At 23.7% G+C, this 20449-nt stretch overlaps 2 protein-coding genes, 2 long non-coding RNA genes and 2 other non-coding genes across 10 annotated transcripts; 1 reads left to right on the top strand and 5 right to left on the bottom strand.

The window, feature by feature from the left end:
- Nucleotides 1–759: 759 nt before the first annotated feature.
- Nucleotides 760–6687, bottom strand: LOC413460 (sorting nexin-13). Of its 3 annotated transcripts, none has more exons than XM_396904.7 (10): nucleotides 6496–6687; nucleotides 5789–5901; nucleotides 5605–5704; nucleotides 5457–5543; nucleotides 5238–5362; nucleotides 4599–5160; nucleotides 2973–4535; nucleotides 2548–2736; nucleotides 2252–2466; nucleotides 760–2159 (listed from the first exon to the last, which is right to left on the bottom strand). In XM_396904.7, the coding sequence occupies exons 2-10, from the start codon at nucleotides 5899–5901 to the stop codon at nucleotides 1829–1831; spliced, it is 3285 nt and encodes a 1094-aa protein (XP_396904.4). In that variant the 5' UTR covers nucleotides 6496–6687; the 3' UTR covers nucleotides 760–1828. The 3 variants fall into 3 exon arrangements, with proteins under 3 accessions (XP_396904.4, XP_006564567.2, XP_006564566.2); XM_006564504.3 differs by lacking the exon at nucleotides 6496–6687 and adding an exon at nucleotides 6003–6461; XM_006564503.3 differs by lacking the exon at nucleotides 6496–6687 and adding an exon at nucleotides 6008–6461.
- A 637-nt stretch (nucleotides 6688–7324) lies between these two features.
- LOC552623 (vacuolar fusion protein CCZ1 homolog) lies at nucleotides 7325–9841 on the bottom strand. Its single transcript, XM_624997.6, has 10 exons — nucleotides 9442–9841; nucleotides 9260–9354; nucleotides 9056–9149; nucleotides 8722–8937; nucleotides 8471–8646; nucleotides 8264–8407; nucleotides 8051–8196; nucleotides 7699–7960; nucleotides 7479–7606; nucleotides 7325–7377 (listed from the first exon to the last, which is right to left on the bottom strand). The coding sequence occupies exons 1-10, from the start codon at nucleotides 9514–9516 to the stop codon at nucleotides 7325–7327; spliced, it is 1389 nt and encodes a 462-aa protein (XP_625000.3). The 5' UTR covers nucleotides 9517–9841.
- A 979-nt stretch (nucleotides 9842–10820) lies between these two features.
- Nucleotides 10821–13184, bottom strand: LOC100576880. The gene is made up of 3 exons (XR_120200.4): nucleotides 13120–13184; nucleotides 11533–11671; nucleotides 10821–11420 (listed from the first exon to the last, which is right to left on the bottom strand). It is a non-coding gene; the product is annotated as an uncharacterized LOC100576880 (long non-coding RNA).
- A 103-nt stretch (nucleotides 13185–13287) lies between these two features.
- On the top strand, nucleotides 13288–19144 carry LOC107964909. Of its 3 annotated transcripts, none has more exons than XR_001704091.2 (4): nucleotides 13288–13362; nucleotides 18454–18648; nucleotides 18756–18804; nucleotides 18895–19144. It is a non-coding gene; the product is annotated as an uncharacterized LOC107964909 (long non-coding RNA). The 3 variants fall into 3 exon arrangements; XR_001704089.2 differs by having other exon boundaries at nucleotides 13293–13362; nucleotides 18340–18648; XR_001704088.2 differs by lacking the exon at nucleotides 13288–13362 and having other exon boundaries at nucleotides 18298–18648.
- A 774-nt stretch (nucleotides 19145–19918) lies between these two features.
- On the bottom strand, nucleotides 19919–20094 carry LOC113218969. The gene has a single exon (XR_003305265.1). It is a non-coding gene; the product is annotated as a U2 spliceosomal RNA (small nuclear RNA).
- Nucleotides 20095–20203: 109 nt separating this feature from the next.
- On the bottom strand, nucleotides 20204–20378 carry LOC113218970. The gene has a single exon (XR_003305266.1). It is a non-coding gene; the product is annotated as a U2 spliceosomal RNA (small nuclear RNA).
- Between the last annotated feature and the right edge of the window lie 71 nt (nucleotides 20379–20449).

Genomic DNA, 20449 nt, shown 5'->3' with positions numbered 1-20449 from the left:
AGCCATTTAGACGATTACAAATTGCGAAGAAGGGAAATTTGTAAAAGGAGATGAGGAGGTTGATGAAATGAAAAGAAATTTACAAGGATTAAAATGGCCTGATGGTCTAGTCTGACCCTTCTTCCTCAGACGCTAAAAACACTTAGAGAACCCCCTTCTCTCTCTCTCTTTTTTTTTTGCCCGAGCAAAATATCCCCGTATGACGCGACAACGATGAGACGATGCTCTTGTACCCGTTCCCCCTCTTTTTCTCCTAATACATCCCCTAATCTTTGCAGCAGCAGGCCTCCGGTAATAAAGTTTCTTTGTTTTCGCTCACTTTTTTCTCTCTTCTCGTCGCGAGTCCCCCCGCTATTATTAGTAACTACGGTTAATCGATTCGGGGTAATTAACAAGTTTCTTTATCACAGCTTTTGAAGTACGAACCTGATTAATCGCTGTGATTTTTTTAACATAATCAGAAAAGTTTAGTTTCTTCTATCTTTGATCTTCATAACGTAGTATCGAATCTTCGATTATACAACTCTATAGATTTGGTCTTTTTTTTTCTGCCTTTTTTATGTGAAATGTTTGTAATTTATTTCACAAATTTTCATAAATTTCAATAATTTTGATTTAATTTTAGATCTGTGAAAAAAAAAAAAATAAAAAAAAATTTTTATATTTAAAAAGAAAGTTTTTTAAAGATATATTAACAGTCAATTATAACTTTTGTACAATAATGCTAGATAGGGATGCGAGAAGAGAGTAAATAGTATCGATTTATAAACAATTTCTTTAATAATAAGTAAACGATGACAGATATGGCGCCTTAACACGATAGAAATAACGTTTATGTATATATACAATTGTACGACATTTACAATAATTTTACACTGTCGTTGAAAATAATTATTATCCATTAACGACAATTGGAAAATTAAATTAACATTTTACAAACTTATAACTTACCGATGAGATTTTCTCCAAAAAAATTCAAAATAAATAGAAATTTTATATTACCTTTTTTTCCCCTTACTACATGCGGATTTAAAATGGCACAATACATTGAAAATCTTTTACGAATTAAGTATATATATTCGCGACGGTTTGTATGAAAGAATAACGCCGTCGTGAAAAAGTTGGTCTTCTAGTACACGTGTAAAAAGTGTTCTTTTCTTTTTTTCATATTTTTTAGTGTGAAGTACATCGTTGAAATGCAAATTGGAATGCATAATATCCTTAAATATGTGTGTCCCTATGAAATAATTAAGAGATTCGTTAAGTCGAAACCTACTGTTGAACGTGCTCGAATTAATTCGTGCATTTTTTTTTTTTTCATAATTATATCGTTTATTAGACTTATTTGGCCACTGAGTTACTGCACTTTTTTTACTTGAATATACATATTAGAAATTGAAAGATTACGGTTCAGAAAGTTTTTTTTTTTAAACTTTCAATTTGTTCCCAGTTTGAAAAACGATTTTCGTTCTTTATTCTTCTTTTTTTTCACTTATTGCAATGAAATGGACTGAGATAATAATGTACATGATCGCTTAGTTTTAATAAGTTAGATAATTTTTCACATGAGCATGGATTGACGTCCTTTATATTTTACAATTCATCTAGGCATGAATATTGGTTCCTAATTTTTTCTGTGAACTATTTATTCGTCTAAATGATTTCTCCAAATCATTTACAATCGGAGAGAAATCGATTTTGCTCACCCAAAAATGTTGAATAATCATAATAATCACTTATTCCACTATCTAGTTCTTGTTCTTTGGCGCAGATAGAATTCGACGAAAAGACTCATAGATTGCTAATTTCCAAAGAACATTGTTAGATCTTAAGATTTTTGATAGTTTTTGTTTTGTACTCGTGGTGAAACTGAATAAAGTTTTCGGAAAATATCCACCAAATTATTCTGAGGAAACAGAGTCTCTATAATTCCTTCTAGAAGCACGTACAGAAGTCTCCTATTGAGCACAGGTCGTTGGAAAAGTTCAAATACTCTCAGAAGACCTTTCCTGGTTGTTTCACTGCCTATGATATGTTTCAATTCATCCGAAAGACATGACAGAAGAGCAATCTTGGCTGCTACTCTTGTTCTATTTTTCATTTCTGTATCTCTGGGCGGTTTCTTGTCGGCTTTAATCCCATTGGGCCAAAAACTATTCCTATAATGTAATATAATATAATATAATTAGTTAATGTTAATTAATTAATTATTAATAATTAGTTATTTATGATAAAATGTAAATTTACTTACTTAAATAATTTTAAATAGCCTGCTACTCTAGCTGGACTTGTTAGTAAAGAAACATACTCGACTATTCTTCGATTTACTATATCTCCAAACATTGTACGAATGATTTGCCTCAGTAACGTAATTATTCTTCGTCTAAGCCATTGGTTTCTTACTTTTAAATCAAAGATTTCATCCATTAGAAGCAACATTATTCGTAAAGGAATGTTATCGTCGGTCTAAAATAAAAAAAAAATATAAATTAAGATATAATAATTAAATTTGATTATTAATACAGTTTAAAAAGAAAAAATAAGTACCTCCACATCTAGACTAGCACCAACTTTAGTGTTTTCATATAAGGCGCTTGATTTCTTTGGATTGCCAAAAAATTTACTTATATTATCCATAACTCCATCTACAGTATTCAACATATTATCTGGCATAGTTTTTACTGCTTGAGTTACGCTTTTCATTGATGTTTTTAATGGATTCATCAGAGTATCTATCTATATTAAATTAAGAATTAAATATCTTTTATAATGTTCTTATGCATATGCGAAATGTACCGAGTAACTGAAATTCTTTGAATAAAATACTTCTAATTACTTTTATTATATTTTTTAATTGAAAAACAATATAATTATAAAATAATAACAATATAAAAATGTATACATTTTATATTTTTGTCTATCTATATTTTAATTATTTTCAGTTATTGAAAAATTTTAATTATTATACTTACTGTTTTGGATATCTGTCCGCCGGTAACACCTTTATCGTAATCTCCTTGCTCCAAAAAATTCAATAACAAATTTTGCAAACCCATATGTCCCTCGACAATAGCTGGTTTCGTTAGTTGATGCATCCAGGCATTCAACATCAACATTCTTCTTTCTAAAACTGTTCTCTCCATATTATGAAATGCTTTTTTCGCCGGAAAAGGAATTTTTGCCAGATCGTAATATTTTTCTTTAATCTTTTGATGAAGATTGTAGAAATCAGAATATCTTCTATAAATGTGCCATTTTTCTTGATAACCAGAATCATAATTTTTAGTTACAGCCACTGCGTAGATTCCATAAGTCTTTCCACGATCGTTAACTATACCAGTCTCAATAATTTTTGCAGTTATTTCAAATTTTCCTTGCTGTAGCTTCTTAATGGCATTCTGATCATAAGTATTCTCATCTAATTTAACAAATTGATCTGCATTCGATTCCAAAAAAAAAGAAATGTCTTTGCCCTCAGTAATATGATCTGTATCCATGCTTGCTGCCTTCCTTATACTTTTCATAGTTCTCATATTAATTTCAGAATCAGGTTCAATTGTTCTGTTCTCATTTGGTTCTACAATACTAGCTAAACTTGTAGAAGAGTTAGATTTTAATTTACTATCTTTTAATTCAATTTTAGTGTCTTCAGATTTATATATCTCGGATATTTCATCTAAAGTTTCCAATTCATTATTCGTACTTGACAAACTAATACTGTCCAAAGATTTTGTATCTTCTTCAGACGTTGGATCTTTCAGAAGATCTAATTCAGCGAGAAGTTTTACATAAGCTACAGACTTTTTAAAACCTGGTAGGAATCGATCTTCATTTTGCAATTTTTCATAACAACAAGTTCTAAGATCATCAAACCATGTTTCTTTCACAGATTCAGTTCTTATTCTAGTCAATAAAGTTTTTACTAAGGCATCATCCAATTGTAATTTGAGGGATGCTTTATCGCCGAGATATTGCTGATAAATTTTAGTAGCTGCTTCCTTTAAGTTTTCTAAATCTGTATTTTTACGTTTAGTACCCATAAGACCAGGAGTTGTTTGTGTTGCATGTAGTTTTTGTAATTCTATATTTGATATCTGTTGTTCTGCTGAAACCCTCCAGCCATAAATGTTCAGATAAAAAAACAGATATGATTCTGCATTTATGGAAGTCATATAATCAATGAAGTAACTTAATGCAATATTATTTTTTAACAATTCATCTAAAGGTAAATTCACTAGTTTTTGTCCGGGTATCAGTAGCCTATTCCAATCGGGCTGAGCACCAATTCCATCAGCCTCAGATTCCAATCCTTCCTGCATTCCGATAATCCTAGTTTCCAGAATTTTTTTTACATAAAGCAAACTGTTTAATTGTTGTTTCACTAACAGATCATCCTCTCCCCCAGAATCCTTAGAACGAAGATGAGCTATTTCTTTACAAACTATATTTTTCGTCGCTGTTAATTCATCTAAGCTATCTGTTACTTTGATCACTGTTAGAAACACATCACTGGGTAAACCACCTTCTTTAGCACACTAAAAAAATGAAATTATTAGATTTCGTTTATAATTTTTACATTGTCTTTACAATATACTTACCAGCCATATACATGCCTGATTAATATAATCAGGATCAGAAAATAAATCCAATAATGGTTTAATTATTACGTTTACTAACAATTCCCTCAAAATAAATCTTACAGTCAAGCAATCAAAGTCTCCCTTTGGTAACACAAGATATAACAAAATTTCAGATATTTCTCCCAGAAATTCAAGTTCTTGAGTACTATTAGTACATAAAAGATCTCTACAAATCAAATTATTCTCCATCTGTACTTCCAAATCAAAAAATATTTTTTCTAATGACTCTTCCTCTTTCTCTTCATTACTTTCAATAGGTTCAGTAAGAGAGCATAAATTGGGAATGTAAAACTTAGATTGGGAATACCAAAATACATCTGTTTCACTTTTATTTCGTCTGTGCGTTGGTATCTTTTTAGGAGTACCACTAGAAGTACTTGAACTGGTACTACCTTTCTGTACTTTTTTCGTTCGAAGTTGTTTTATTCTTGCTCTTGCTTGTCTATACAATCTAACATGAGAAGCTGCATCGTCTACGAGGCGTGTGGTTAAATATGGTATCCAATCTACACCTTTCACTCTAATTAGAAAATTAGATTATTTCAAAAAAAATAAAAATAAAATTAAAAAATATTTTAAATTATATATATTATGTACCGATTTGCAATATTGATAGCTATTTTTTGAGCAGTATCTCGAACAGAATATATAAACTCTTCATCATCTGTAATAACGCTGTACCATGGTTCCACATAATCTCTGATTACAAAATCTAATATTTCCTACATAGAGGAAAATTATAAATCGCTATGTTACTCTTTCTATTTTACATTGAAGTACATAAAAATAATAAAAGTTCATAAATTGATTATGTACTTGCAGGGACTCATCAATAATACGGCTGCCAGTGATTCTTCTATCTAAAGTAAAAGTCATCTTCTGTTTAGATAGATCTAGAATATACTAAAATAAAAAAAGAATTATTAAAATTTTTAAATACTAATTTAATTTAATATCTATTTACCTGTCGTAACTTTTCAGTCTTCTTATCTAAGTCTTCTCTTTCAGATTTAACTGCATTGTCAAGATTTGCGCCATATGTTCTATATATACATGTCATTATTCTACAATAAAAGATATAAATTAATATTTTTGATATATACACTATAAAATATACACTATATAAAATAACAACTATTGAATCATACCCTAAAATTAAGGCAAGTAGACAAATGAATAACTTCACAATCATTCCAATTCCAACAATATATACTAGTAAAGCAGCTACAACTCCAAGAAGTCCATATAGTGGAACGTTCATCTGTAAAAAAAATACAATATAGAACATATTAAAATAAAGTAACTATATTGTAACAAAGTTTAATAATAATTCCTGATTTAGATAATAAATGAAAAATGTACATTACTGGAAATTTCCTATTTGATGGTCCTTATCAATGATCAGTATGAAGTACAGTTTTCTTCTCGCATTATCGCGAGATTGAATTTTCATTTATTCTCACTATAGAATTTTATTTTCACCAAATCATCTTTCCCCATTTTAGTTTTTTTAATTTATTCAACATCAGTATCACAATTTTATCAACATCATATCACAATACATCATTCAACAATTGTCAAATTGACATTTAGAGTATGGATCGGAAGTTCAGGTTTGAGTAAATATAAGAATGAGTAGAGACAAGAAATAGAGATAGAATTTCTCAAAATTAAATTTTAATAGAATAAATAACAAAAATATTAAAGGAAAATTATTTCATCAACTAGTGCGTGCTCAATAAGAAAATTTGCGCACATTAAAGTAGAAATAAATGTCGACGAAACAATATGTTCCGTCTGCTACGGTAAAGTCGATCATTGGACACGCGCGCGCGCGCCATTCTTGTATGCTTACCTTTGGATTGCCGGAAAAAAGGTTGTGTACATACAACTACGCACATATTGCGGTCTTCATACGGTTCATTGCACAAAACAGGTCAACTAATTAACAGTTTATTTATATCTTTACAAGTGAACATTAATCCAGCAAATACGTCCGACGACATGTCTGATTAATTCTGAGTGTGAATGTTAGTGGCGCTTTTGCGCGCCAACTTTATGCATATTACACATACTATTCGATTATTTACGAATTTAAATATAATTCAATTCTGATTAATTTTTATTTTTTAGTAGTATTTTAATATATTAATTAGTGATAATTTAATCTCAAATTTTTTCATTATTATACAATTTACAGGAAATTTTAGAAATGATTAAATGATGATTTTAACGAATTAAAAAATATGATCAATAATATGAAAATAGATCTTTATTCAAGATCACATATTATTGTTTATCACTTGATATTAATATTTTATTAATAAGAATTAAACTTAATATAAAATATATTATAATTTAACAAAAAGCAAAATATGAATTGATTTATAAATTTGTTTAATTTGTATATATTACTTAATTGATCTAATAATAATTATATTATTTGAAAATATACCATTTTAAAATTTTAAATACATTAAAAATATATAATATATATGTGTATATACAGATTTTATATTTTATATTAAAATTTATATATAAATTATTTCTATAATTACAATATTAATTTTCTTAGATTATATATCATTTATACATTAATTAAAAGAGTAAACAATTATTTAATCGTTGTATAAAATATTCACTGAATATTTATACCTAATAAATTTATTAGATAGATTTTTTTATTAATGGAAAAATATACTTTTTAATTCTTTTTCACAAAGTTTTTTAACGTCATCTGAAACAAAAATTATTATTTTTTATATTATTCTCAATTATATAATATTAAATTAAAAAGCAATATAGATTATCATAAAAAATATATATTGTTATTATTACCTTCTATTTCCATTATACTTGCACTTTTTTGTTGAATAACTACGAAAAATTCTCTTAAATTTGATAACTTTCCAACAACCCAATAATCACTCATAGTTTTTATGATAATTTCTCCAGCTTCTTTTAATCTAAAATTATAAAAAAATTATAAAAAATATATTTTTTTATTAATCGTCAAATAAAAAATTTGTATTAAAATTTTGTTGTATTATATACTAACTTATTTGTATCATTATATATATCAGTAATAACTCTCAATACTTCAGATGTTGTAAGTACATTAGAACATCGCCTATTATCTGGATGTATTGTACTCTTATAAGCTAAATTAAGTTTATTAAAATATAAATATTTGCAAGATTCTGAAGAAACTATTACATGTTTAGCACATTGTTCTGCAACAGAACTAACGAGTGTAGTCAATTGTGGACCAAGAAAATTATCAAGACTTTTAAAGAAATCTATTAATAAACTTGTTTTACCTATATTAAAATAAGTACATTAGTTTTATACATATTTTTTGACATTTTTAAAATAAAAAAACTTTAAAATTAAAAAGAAAGAAATCTTACTATCAACAAACAAGCATATTGTAGCACTTAATGCTCTATAAACAACCAAATATAATGAGACTGGTTTTGTAGAATAATTAATAAATACTTTAGGAGACTTTCCAATTAAACTTGGTTCATTAATACTAGATGGTCCAGTGACAAATCTATAAGATTTATATAATTCATTATGTTGTTGTACATAAAAAAATAAATAATTATGTGATTACTAACTTTCCATAATGAATAGTAGTAAATGGTGAAGGTGAATTTCTGGGCAATGAACCCTCATGAAGTTCTTTCTCAAGATGAGCTGGTAAAAGTGTACTTACTAAATAATTATAAACTACTTGCATATCTTCTGGTTCTAAACCACTCCTAAAAAAACAATGTACAATAATATTTAAACTGTTATATATAATATTTATTTATAATACTAACCATACAACTTGATCATTATAAAGAAATGCAGTGTATTTTACTTGAGAAAACATAGCTTCTACAAGATTCATAAAGCATTGAACTCGTAAAAATGTTATTTTATCAAGAGGCAAAAATTGTAAACCTTGGAAAACATCTAAAATATCACTGTTATTTAACTTTAAAGACATTAAATACTGTAAAAAAATATATTATATTAAAAATTATATTAAAAAAATATTATAATAAATATTTTTGAAAATTGGATTTACCCTTGAATAAAAATGTTCAAGTTTATGTTTTAATAATGTTATAGAACCACATTCAGGTTCATTAATAATAGTATCAAATGATCCCATAAATAGTCTAAACATAACATATGCTTGCTTTAATATAGCTTGACAAACACTGCTAGAAACTTCATCATACTGATATTCTGTATATTTATTACCATCTTTTTCTTTCCATACATATGGTACACCGACAATCTACAAAATGATTACAAAGTTTTAAAATTTTACCAAATATTCAATTTTATATAAAATATAAAATATATTGTATTTTTTTATTTTTTATATTTTTTTTGTGATAATAATAAAAACTTACCATTACCATCCAAAAATTTGGTTCTGGTTGATAATAAATTTGACGAGTTTTATGTGTATGACAATAATCACATGGTTGTCCAGGATTAAATGACCTAAATTTAAAAAATAAGATACACAATGTATTAAAAAATATTAATATGTAAAATATTATATATTATAATGTTAATTTTTAGAAGTTTTATTTTAAAATTAAAATACTTACTGTGCAAATTTAATAATTGCTTCACTGAGACCTATATTTTTAATTTGAATATCCAAGTCTCTTTCTGGATAATAATAAAGTATTTTTTTTTCTTCCTATAGAAAACAAATAAAAACATAAAAAAACTTATAAAGATTTAAAAAAAATTATAAATATTTCAAAGTTAAATTTGATTTACTTGCCTCTCCTTCTTTTTTTGCATATGTACCATTAAATATATAAAAATGTTCTAATGTAACCTCTGTTTTTGATGACATTGTAACAAATAACTTAAACAAAAGATAAATATTATACCTTTCTTAAAATGCCTAAATTTTGGCACAATAATATATATTTATTTGCACATTCCTAATTTAAACATTTTAGATATTAATTAACAAATTAAAAATAATTTCAAAATCATAAATGAAGTATTACTAACTATAAGATATAATATAAATTAAAACTTGAATAAATTTATTTTAAATAGAATTAGATAAAATTAATATAAAAATTTTATTTTATCAGCATTTCAGCACAAATGAAATGTAGGAAAGATATAATATTTTATGGGACTGCATGTTCTGAAATACCGATTGCTCAAAAAATCAAAGTGTTTGGTATGCCCTCTAGAAATTATATTCAATTTAATTTCACAAAAATTGATGAAATCTCATTAATAAAGTTAACAAATTTTAAAAATAATCTTTGATATTTTTTTTCTCATAAATATTTTCATGTATTATATATATTGGATTATATTCATGGTCTTTTGATTGTTACAAATAATAAAAAGATTTATTGAATGAATAAATTAAAAATTACACTTATATCTTTTAATATAATAAAAATAATATCAAATTATGAGATTTTTTTATAAAAATAGATTTAAATGTAATATTATTCAAGCTAAATAAAATAATAAAAGGATAGAAATGATAAGAATTAACTATTATCGCCATCTTTTAAATATTTTTAGAAACATCTTTGACGCTGACGACTAATTTTTACTCTATTTTATCTTTCTAATATCATCTTTCGAGAAAAATGATTTTTCATTCAAAAATTTTTTTATTTAAGAAATGATGCTAAAGATTAATTATTACTCTATCTCTACATCTAGAAATGATGCTGATCATTCTATCTTTATCTTCTTTTGCTCTTTACTTTTCTATATTTAATTTACAAAATTTGATTTGATGTGCCATTAAAAAATAGTTTTAATGTCTGATTAATTTTATCATTTTCTTTATATAAATTAAAAAAAATTTTTTTTTAGATTTTATATTACATAAATTTTTTGCATATGCATGTACTATGTAATGTAATTAAATTTTAACAAATAAAGTATATATATAATAAACTTTATATGTATAATAATACAAAGACATATTTAATAAACAAATTATAAAAGTTTTAATAAATAATTATAAATATAATATAAAAAAATATAATAAAAATATAATAAGTATAATAGAATTTGTTAACAGTATTAACAAGTATACAATTTTCTTACATATATTACAATAGAAATATTTTTCGAGTTTATAACAGAAAAGGTAGCAGAATTCAACAGGAAATATGAATTTACAATAGATATATTCTCCAGATTTGTAACAGAAGGGGTAGCGGAATTCAACAGAAAATGGAAATATGAATTTTATTTTTAATTATTCTGAAACAGCAAATTAACGAAATCATGCTTATATAGGAAACTGATATACAAACATGATACTTTCAAATATAATATTATATATCATATGCAATTTTCTGAATATATGTATTTTGTTAGATTATATTTGAAAACAATCTTTATTTGAATTGTAATATTGTGAATATTATCGTATTTGTCCGCATGAGATTTTCTTATTTTCTTGAATGCGTAAATAGTCGAATTTGTACAATTACATATCCCATGATCAAATCTAAATGTACATTATTGTTGCTTCATTAATATTACTTTTGATAGTCGTTCTGGTTGTCCCTACTTTCCATTCTTCAGAATCGGAATCAAAAACGATGGGGTATTAATGACAGTAAAGATAAAAATTATTATATTTTCACATAATGAAAATATAATAAGAAAAATGGAATTATCTCTTCTGTTAATTCTATAATTCACATGCTTGCATTATGTTGTAATAAATTGTGAATCGTTGATTTCTTCAATAGACGAAATCTTCTGTAAACGAAAAAAATATATTAATGATATGAACTGTTCATCTGTGTGATGATTTCTCATCTTTTTGAATGCATAGATTCGATAAAATCACACATTCCACGAACGAACTTACATAATGTATTGGAATATAATTAGAGGTACTTCTGCAGGTTCTCGCGCCGCTGATATATCTCCCCATCTTTTCCTTTGGTTCAATGATTTAAACAGAATTTGGCCGAAGTGTTCGAAAACAGCTCTCCATCATGAAAACTCTATTTATGAAACATTTTTTCAGTGAAAAAAAATTCTCAAATTATTTATTTAAAATTAGACAAATTTCTGCATTTGATAAAATAATGAATTTTTCTTTTTGGATTGTCGTTATAACAGGAAAATATCTAAACGATTGCCTAGATCGTGAATTGACAAATTTTAGGATTCGTTCGATGCAAATGTCCATTAGTATGATTCTAAATGATTATAGAATTCATTATCCTTTTGAGCTGAAACGCCTTCACATCTTTGATATATTTGATACGAAAATATTTGAATTGAACGAAAAAAGAATCGTATTATATATATTTATTATATATAATTATAGTAATAAATCTATTTATTCAGAGATATAAAATAATATAAACTCAATTAATTAACAGATTTATGTTAAAATAAATTTAAAACACTATCTCTTTAAACCTTGATATCAATCACAATTTGAATCGATACAAAAGATAAAATATCGAATCTAATATTATTATATCATTACAATTTCATTTCAATCATCTCCTATTATTATCATCGTTTATTTCTGATAGCTATCATTATTCTCTATCTAGAATTGAAAGCTATACAATGGCGATGAACAAATATCTTAAAGTTCTATTGATAAAAAGTAATTACATCGGTCGGAAATGGAAATATTATCAACTCAGTTTCATTGCTGCATCAATATGAAGTTTCGAAACACTTGTTCGTTTTTTTAAATATGATCACATTATTGATTTCATAAATTAATGTAATAATAATGATGATAATTGAAAAACTTTCTAACCTTTTAAATCTTATTTATCTATCCGTATTGACTGTTCAAAAATAATTTGATGAATATTTCTCAATTCTGCATTATATCGTTATAGCAAGCATCATAATATTAAGATTTATATATACATATATATATATATATATATACATTATATACATAATTATATTATATATATATATATATATATATATATATATATATATATATATATATATATATATAAAACTGTATATAATTGTTTTTATAAATTATATATCTTTTGAATTTTAACGAATTTTAATTTCACGAATATTTTTTAGCTTTATGCTTCTTTCAATCTTTTCATTTTGATATGTTTAATAATATAAAAGTAAATAAATTTTCATTTTTCTTAATTAAACTTAATATTATATAATTGTATTCTTTTTACTTTAGAAGATATTTATATCTTAATAATTTAAATTAAATTAATATAAATATATAATATTCATAATATAAACGCACGTGTTTCAAGCTACATTCGTAACACTAGCATATAGAGAAAAACAGAAAAGACGGTATAATAAAGACATAACAAACTTTAAATACAAAAATAGTTAAAATTTTGCTCACAGAAGTAAGATTGATATAATAAAATATCGGAAATAGATAAATAAATAATTAGAAAAAGTTAATTTGAAATTATAGTTTAATGCTTACACTATATAAAATCACACATGCTTACACCACAGTACAAAGCAGACTGCTTGTTCGCTATATATGAATTTATATAATATATAAGGCATACGAAATTTTACGAACAAATCCGATCTTGTCCGATACATTGGGGGGGAAGGCAATGATATAGTTTATGCCAAAGTTAGGTTTATCCAGTCGCAGTTCAGTGTATGCTTTCGTAGGAGAAATATGAAATTGCAAATTTTAAAACTTCTATCTACGTAGGTAAGAATTTGTTAACTTATGAAAAAAGTCAAATTTAGCAAAAATATTTCAAATGATATATCAATTTTTTCATTATTTATTTTCTTTTTTTAATTCTATATGAAATTAAGATTCTTGGTACATTTTTTTTATATATATTTCGTAATTTATTATATTCTATTAAAATTTTTATAATTTATTATTATAAATATAATATAATATAATATTATAAATATTCAGAATTTATAAAAATATAAATTCTGAAGATTATAATCCACATTTATATACTTATTTTAATGATTGTCATACAAGTATCATATTTTTATTATTAAATAAGAATATTCATGAATATTAACAGCTAGACGAATTTTTAAAAATTTTTTTAATAAAAAATACGTAAAATTTTTATAAAAATAATATCAACAAAATCAGAAATCATGCATTGCAAATTTAAACGTTCATTGTTTTGATTGTTCTAACGAATTTTTCTAACGATTGAAACAGCACAACAAAGTCGTTCGTTCGTTATCTATTTTTTGCTCTCGTACCATAAAAAGTAAAAACAAAATAATATTTATTCGTTTCAATATTTTCGTAGAATAGATTTAATCTTGGAAGCTTTTCTAATTTTTATATTTTTATTAAATTTAATTTTTTATTTTTATTTATTGAATATTGTGGTTTTGCCAAATTTAATTGTTTTTATTTATCAATATTTTTTTTAATACAAAATAATTTTTAATGATAAATCATAATTAATGTAAATCAATCAATATAAATATATATATGATTTAATATGTAAGCTAATATTAAGTATTATACATTACAATTTTATGTAATTTCTTAAATTCTTTATAGAACAAATAATTTTTTAGAAATTGTTTGAATCCTTTGTTTATATTTCATCAAACAAATAATTTTCTAGGAATTGCCTGAGTTCTTTGTTCATATTTCATTAGTTTTCAAGAATTTTCCGAGTTTTTGTTCGTATTTCATCAAACAATTTTTCAAAATCAGTTAGAAAGTTAATCAATTCTTTCATTACTTTATTAAATAAAGTAATAAATAAAAAATATTGATTACTGTTATATTTTTTTCTACATTATCGATGATGTTAGATAAAATATTAAAATGTTTCAATATTATTTTTATATAGAATATCTTTTATGTAAAATATCTTCAAAATTTCAAATCAGTACTAGATTTTTGGAAATTTTGTTATTCTTTGTTCTAATGTAGACATTCTCTGATATTTTCAATAATTTGAAAGATTTATATTATTAATGAAAGTTAGTCAATTTTCAATCAATTGGCCTTAATATGATTATAAATATTAAATGTTTTATATAATTATTATTGAGAAATATTGATCTAAATAATACATTCTTTAGATAACAAATGAAAAAACGAAAATTAAGTTGTAAATTATTGTATACATTATTATATATTTATATATACATATTTACACTTATAATGAATATTTAATATAATAAATATGTGTTTAAAAATATTTTTTGTAATACATGCAAAAATCGATATCTATTGACATTTTTGAAATTATAATATTCTTCAATAATTTTAATTTAACAATTTTTCTTAATTTTATAAGATATAGTTTTTACAAATAATTACTATATAAATTATCTAATGAAATAAAATCAATAAAATCAATTTCATGCATCTTTTCATTTGATAGAAATCATTTGAATTTAGAGTCTTTAGATTAATTTCTGATGTTATTTATTATATTAAATGTTAATAAAATATAATTTATTTATTTACTTCAATATACTTATAAAACAACTTACATATAAATCAAAATGTTATAAAAACAACTATGAAGAAAAAGAAGAACAAAGATGAAAGTTTTGAAATCTTTTATGAAATCTTTAAAAAAATTTTTGAAAAGAATGGATTCCTTAGTATCAACAAGAAATCTACAAATTTTATTGGTAACGAAGAATACGAAGAATACAGTTATGGCAGAACAATCTAAATAATGTGAGAAAAATTCTTTACAATTCTTTACTAATTCTAACAATTATGTACAATTGATAACATTATCAATATAATACATATTAATCATTAATTTTTGATTCATTAACCAAAAAATATAGTTTCAATATTCCTTGATGAATGGATGAAGAATTTTTAAAATGAAAAAATCAGTTCAATGTAAGAAGAAATAATAATGTCAACCAAAAAAAGTGCAATCGATCAGTCTTCTTGATATATCAATCCTTGAGATTCGATAAATCAATCATTATTAATTTGAAACTATTAAGTTATTTCAAAAAAGAAATTTTATTTATAAATAATTTATAAATAATATATATTTATATATAATGAAATTTAGAACTTCAAAAATTAACATTAAAAAATGCAAATATTTAGCATAATAAAAATATTTTTATAATAAGAAGAAATAAATTGCGATCTAATTATTTATAATTAGATTCCATTACTTTTTTAAAGCAATCTATTGAGTTCTTAATGAATTCTGTAGAAATGATTTATAAAAAATTTATATCTGTTAATGAAGAAATAATGAAGAATACAATTTTTATTATATATGTTTTTGTATTTGTATTATGTACAGTACATCTATTTAAGAAATTTTGAAAATATCTTATAATCAAATATCTTGAATAATCATATGATTATGTTTTATTTACAATGTAATAAAATTTATTCTGTAAGCAAATTCATGAATTTGTCAAGCAAGAAAAATAAATGGTATACTTTAGAAAAATAATGCTACAATTACTCGAAAAAATTCGAAGAATGAAACTAAATAATATTAACCATTTGATGAAGATGATTTGATGAAGATTGAAGAGGAATATTATTTCTTTTATAAGATAGAGCCGATCAGTCTTGGATGGAAAACTATTTTGAAGAAACAAGTTAAAACAATTCATCATTTAATAATTTTTTATGTATTTTAAAAAACTACTAATTAAAGAAAAAAGATTTTTCCAAAATTTTGGTATATTGAAAAAAAAGAAGACTACATAGAAAAAAGTAAATAAATAAAATATATTCATGTACAAAAAATTAAGATTTTTTTATTAAAAAAAAAAATTTAATTGAAAAATATTAAAAAAAATATTTACAATACAATTTGATATAAAATATAAAAATAGATAATATAATTATAAAAAAAAGCAATAGACATGGATGAAATTGATATTAAAATCGCATATTAAATTTAAAATTTGAAATATTTAATAAAATTTAATAAATTATTTAATAAATAGAAAATATTATTGGAAATAATTATTAATTAAAAATAAATCATTAGAAATAAGTTCTATTCATTGTTGTTGAAAAATTGTTAACTTAAAAATTATATAAATACTTAATTTATTAGTTTTTTATTAAATTGCTTTGCTTTGTGTTAAAAATATTTATAAAAATATAATAATTTAATTATAATAGTTTAATTTAATTGACTATTATTCAATAATATTAAACTATAATGAAACATTATAAGTGTACTTCAATTTCAATACAAACTTTTTTGAGATAAATTTTTCATTTGACAAAAATGAATAAAGATGCATAATAATAATATTTTTTAATTATTATTTAGATTTTTATTTAATGAAATTTTAATAAATTTCATATCAATAAATATCATAAACTTACAATCTTTATAAAAGTTATCTTGGAATATTTATGTATTATTCTATTAATCTAAAAAAATTAAGAAACTATGTCTTATTTAAGAATATATTGTCTTTAAATTTTAATAAGATATCTTCTTTCGATAGGAAGATACTTTTTATACATGCAAATAGTGCATTTAATAATTTTTTTGTTTGGTTATAATTAATTAAAAATCTTTTTAAGGTCACTGCTGTTGTAATCCTCATCTTTGTTACTTGTTATCTTTATAATTTTGATATTTCTTATAATCATTCAAGTTATCTCAATTGAATTTTATATTTTTTGAATTAAAATTTTAAGTTAGAAACATGTTGACAATATAATTGTAACGGAAATGATAAAGAGCTATGTTATTTCTTCCATCAAAACTTTAATTTACGATTTAATCAATAATTTTGATGGACAAGTCACTTCTTTCATGGACAGAATCCTCTTCAGTCCTATTGTGCTTTTTCAATTTGTATATTGTCCACATTTAAATTTATGAATTCATTACAAATCTACGTATGATATTATGAGGTATTTCTTCAGGTTATCGCGCCGCTAAAACTGTTAACAGTCTTTTATTAGCCACTATTCATTCTTGTTGTCTTCAGTTTGTAACAGAATAGGTAGCAAAAAGCACGCGATACAATTATCATTTCATTTGTATTCATAAATACTTACTTAATAATAGATAAATACAATTTGAGGTATTTCTCTAGATTCTCGCGCTGCTGATATGTCTTTTCATATCTTCATATTTATTCCTGGTTTATAACTGAATGGGTAGTGGTATTCAACAGGAAATTGAATTGAATTCATACTTGTTTTACTCATAAAATATTCTATTTTATCGCAAATTGATAAAACAAAACAGAAGATAAAAACTTGAAACAAAGAAAACAAATAAAATAAATAAATTGATAAATAAATAAATAGGCATTTATCTATGATTGTTATTTGAAATCCATTTATTTTAGTTAAAACTGAATATTTTGAGAGCATTATATTATTCACGAAAAACAAATTCTGGTTTGTGAAAAATTCAATTTTACTATATGAAGAACAAGTCCAATTCTTCGAGTTGTTTCATTCTTTATACACTTACAAAGATAATCATTTTTGTAATTCTTGATAAGCTCATATATAGAAATTAATTCATTTTATTTTCCAATTAAGATTTCTTTCAAGTTGAAATTCTTGGAAAGGATTTAAGTAATATTATTAGATTCTGTTGCAAGAAAATAAATTATATAACAATAAATTATAATAAAATTTCCAATTATGGATGAAGATGTTATTCTTATTTATTATCTTTTTGTATTGTTACATTATTTTTTATAGTCTTTCTGGTTGTCTCTACTTTTCTATTCTTATTCAACAACTTATTCAACTTTCTTACAACTTAATGAAATGTAAAAGAAAATATTAACAATTGTGAAGATTATGTTAATGTAGATATCCTAAATAAATTTGGAAATAAGATTATTGGATAATCTATTCCGTGAATATCACGATAAAGAATTTGAGAAACACGTTCTACATGGTAATGGATCTTCTCTATTGCCATTTTGCTGAAAGAATTCATCAGATCATAGATTCTTATAAAAATTTCTGAATTGGAAAGAAATTCCACATGAATCCACATACAAGGTATTAAATTTTAAATATTTATTAAATAAGAGTAATAATAAAGTGTTTTAATATTATTTAATATTATTTAATCAATATTCAATTAAAATATCTAATTTAATTTACAGATTTGTAATTGATATGTAGCTTAATATTGCATATGTAGATGCTTCTGATGTAAGTATTTCTGATAAAAAAAATTTTTATCATTAGTTTTATTTATTTATCTATTTTCTATGAAAATATACATTTTTATATTATTTACAGCCAGAAGAATTTCCTATTGTTTACAAAAAATGCCACATGGAATACAAGTTTGCAGGAGATCCTGAACAATGATATGGAAAAAATTGAATTTTCTCTTTCAAACGCTTCATTGTTCCTGTATTCGAATGTATTTATCAAGTTAATCATATTCAAATTTATAATAGTGAAGTATTTTGTCACATATTATATAAAAAAAATTATTTGTGATATTAATATTATGATAATGTTTCAATCAATACAATTTTATTGAAGTGTTCAATTTAAAAATCACAAATTTTTTTTAATTAAATAAATTCTTTTTAACATTAATGAATAAGCATAACTTTGTTGAAATTTAATTATATATATTTAATTCAAGTGTAAAAATTAAACAATTTCGAATTATTTTCCTAAAAATATATAAATGCAATTTAATAATAATTTAATTTTATTAATAAATTGATTTTTATTTTTTGTTTTCCATTATTCTTTGATTTTATATTATACAACTATGATTTTCTTATATATCTCTTATATATTTATATATATATATGTGTGTAATATGAATATTTTTATAATATATTAAAATATGTATAGATAATAAATTATAAAAAATCAATATTTAATTTTTGTTTTTATTAAAAATCCTCTTTTTTATTCAATGCCCGAAAGAGTATATATATTATACACGCGCAATACGTAGCATTGTACAAACAAAAATTCGAATGAATTTTAACCAAATTTGCTTCATAGATAAAAATTCAAAAAGACCGATTCTTGCTCGATTCAAAAAACATTAAAAAATGACTTCAAAATTCAAATTATCTTTATTAACAATCTTTATTAAATTAGTTTTCAATTACTCAAAGTAAACTGACTAGCATTTGGTAGCATTTCTTTAGGAGTCCCTGAATCAACATTAGTAACAAGTTTTTACTCCTACATATCTCTCCCAGTTCATTCTAATAAAAAAATTTTACTTTATGAAATAATACTAAATTTTAATTTCCTAGAATATATAAAGAGTTATTTAATTTTTGGAATAACTTATTGAGCCGATCTCGACGGCACTGCAATGCCGAGCCGACTCACGGCAGAAGCGGAGCAAGCCCCGGGGTTCCGCCCGGTTCCAAAAATCAGACTAATATTCTGACTCCCGGTGGGGAGTGTACCAGATATTAAGCTGATAAGAACAGATACTGAACATTAATAACAAGTTTTTATTCCTACATATCTCCCAGTTCATTCTAATAAAAAAATTTTACTTTATGAAATAATACTAAATTTTAATTTCCTAGAATATATGAAGAGTTATTTAATTTTTGGAATAACTTATTGAGCCGATCTCGACGGCACTGCAATGCCAAGCCGACTCATGGCAGAAGCGGAGCAAGCTCCGGGGTTCCGCCGGTTCCAAAAATCAGACTAATATTCTGACTCCCGGTGGGGAGTGTACCAGATATTAAGCTGATAAGAACAGATACTGAACATTAATAACAAGTTTTTATTCCTACATATCTCCCAGTTCATTCTAATAAAAACATTTTACTTCATGAAATACTAAATTTTAATTTCC

The sequence above is a fragment of the Apis mellifera genome, linkage group LG8 (assembly GCF_003254395.2).
Source record: "Apis mellifera strain DH4 linkage group LG8, Amel_HAv3.1, whole genome shotgun sequence".
Classification (NCBI taxonomy): domain Eukaryota; kingdom Metazoa; phylum Arthropoda; class Insecta; order Hymenoptera; family Apidae; genus Apis; species Apis mellifera.
This window is presented reverse-complemented; position numbering and strand designations above follow the sequence as displayed.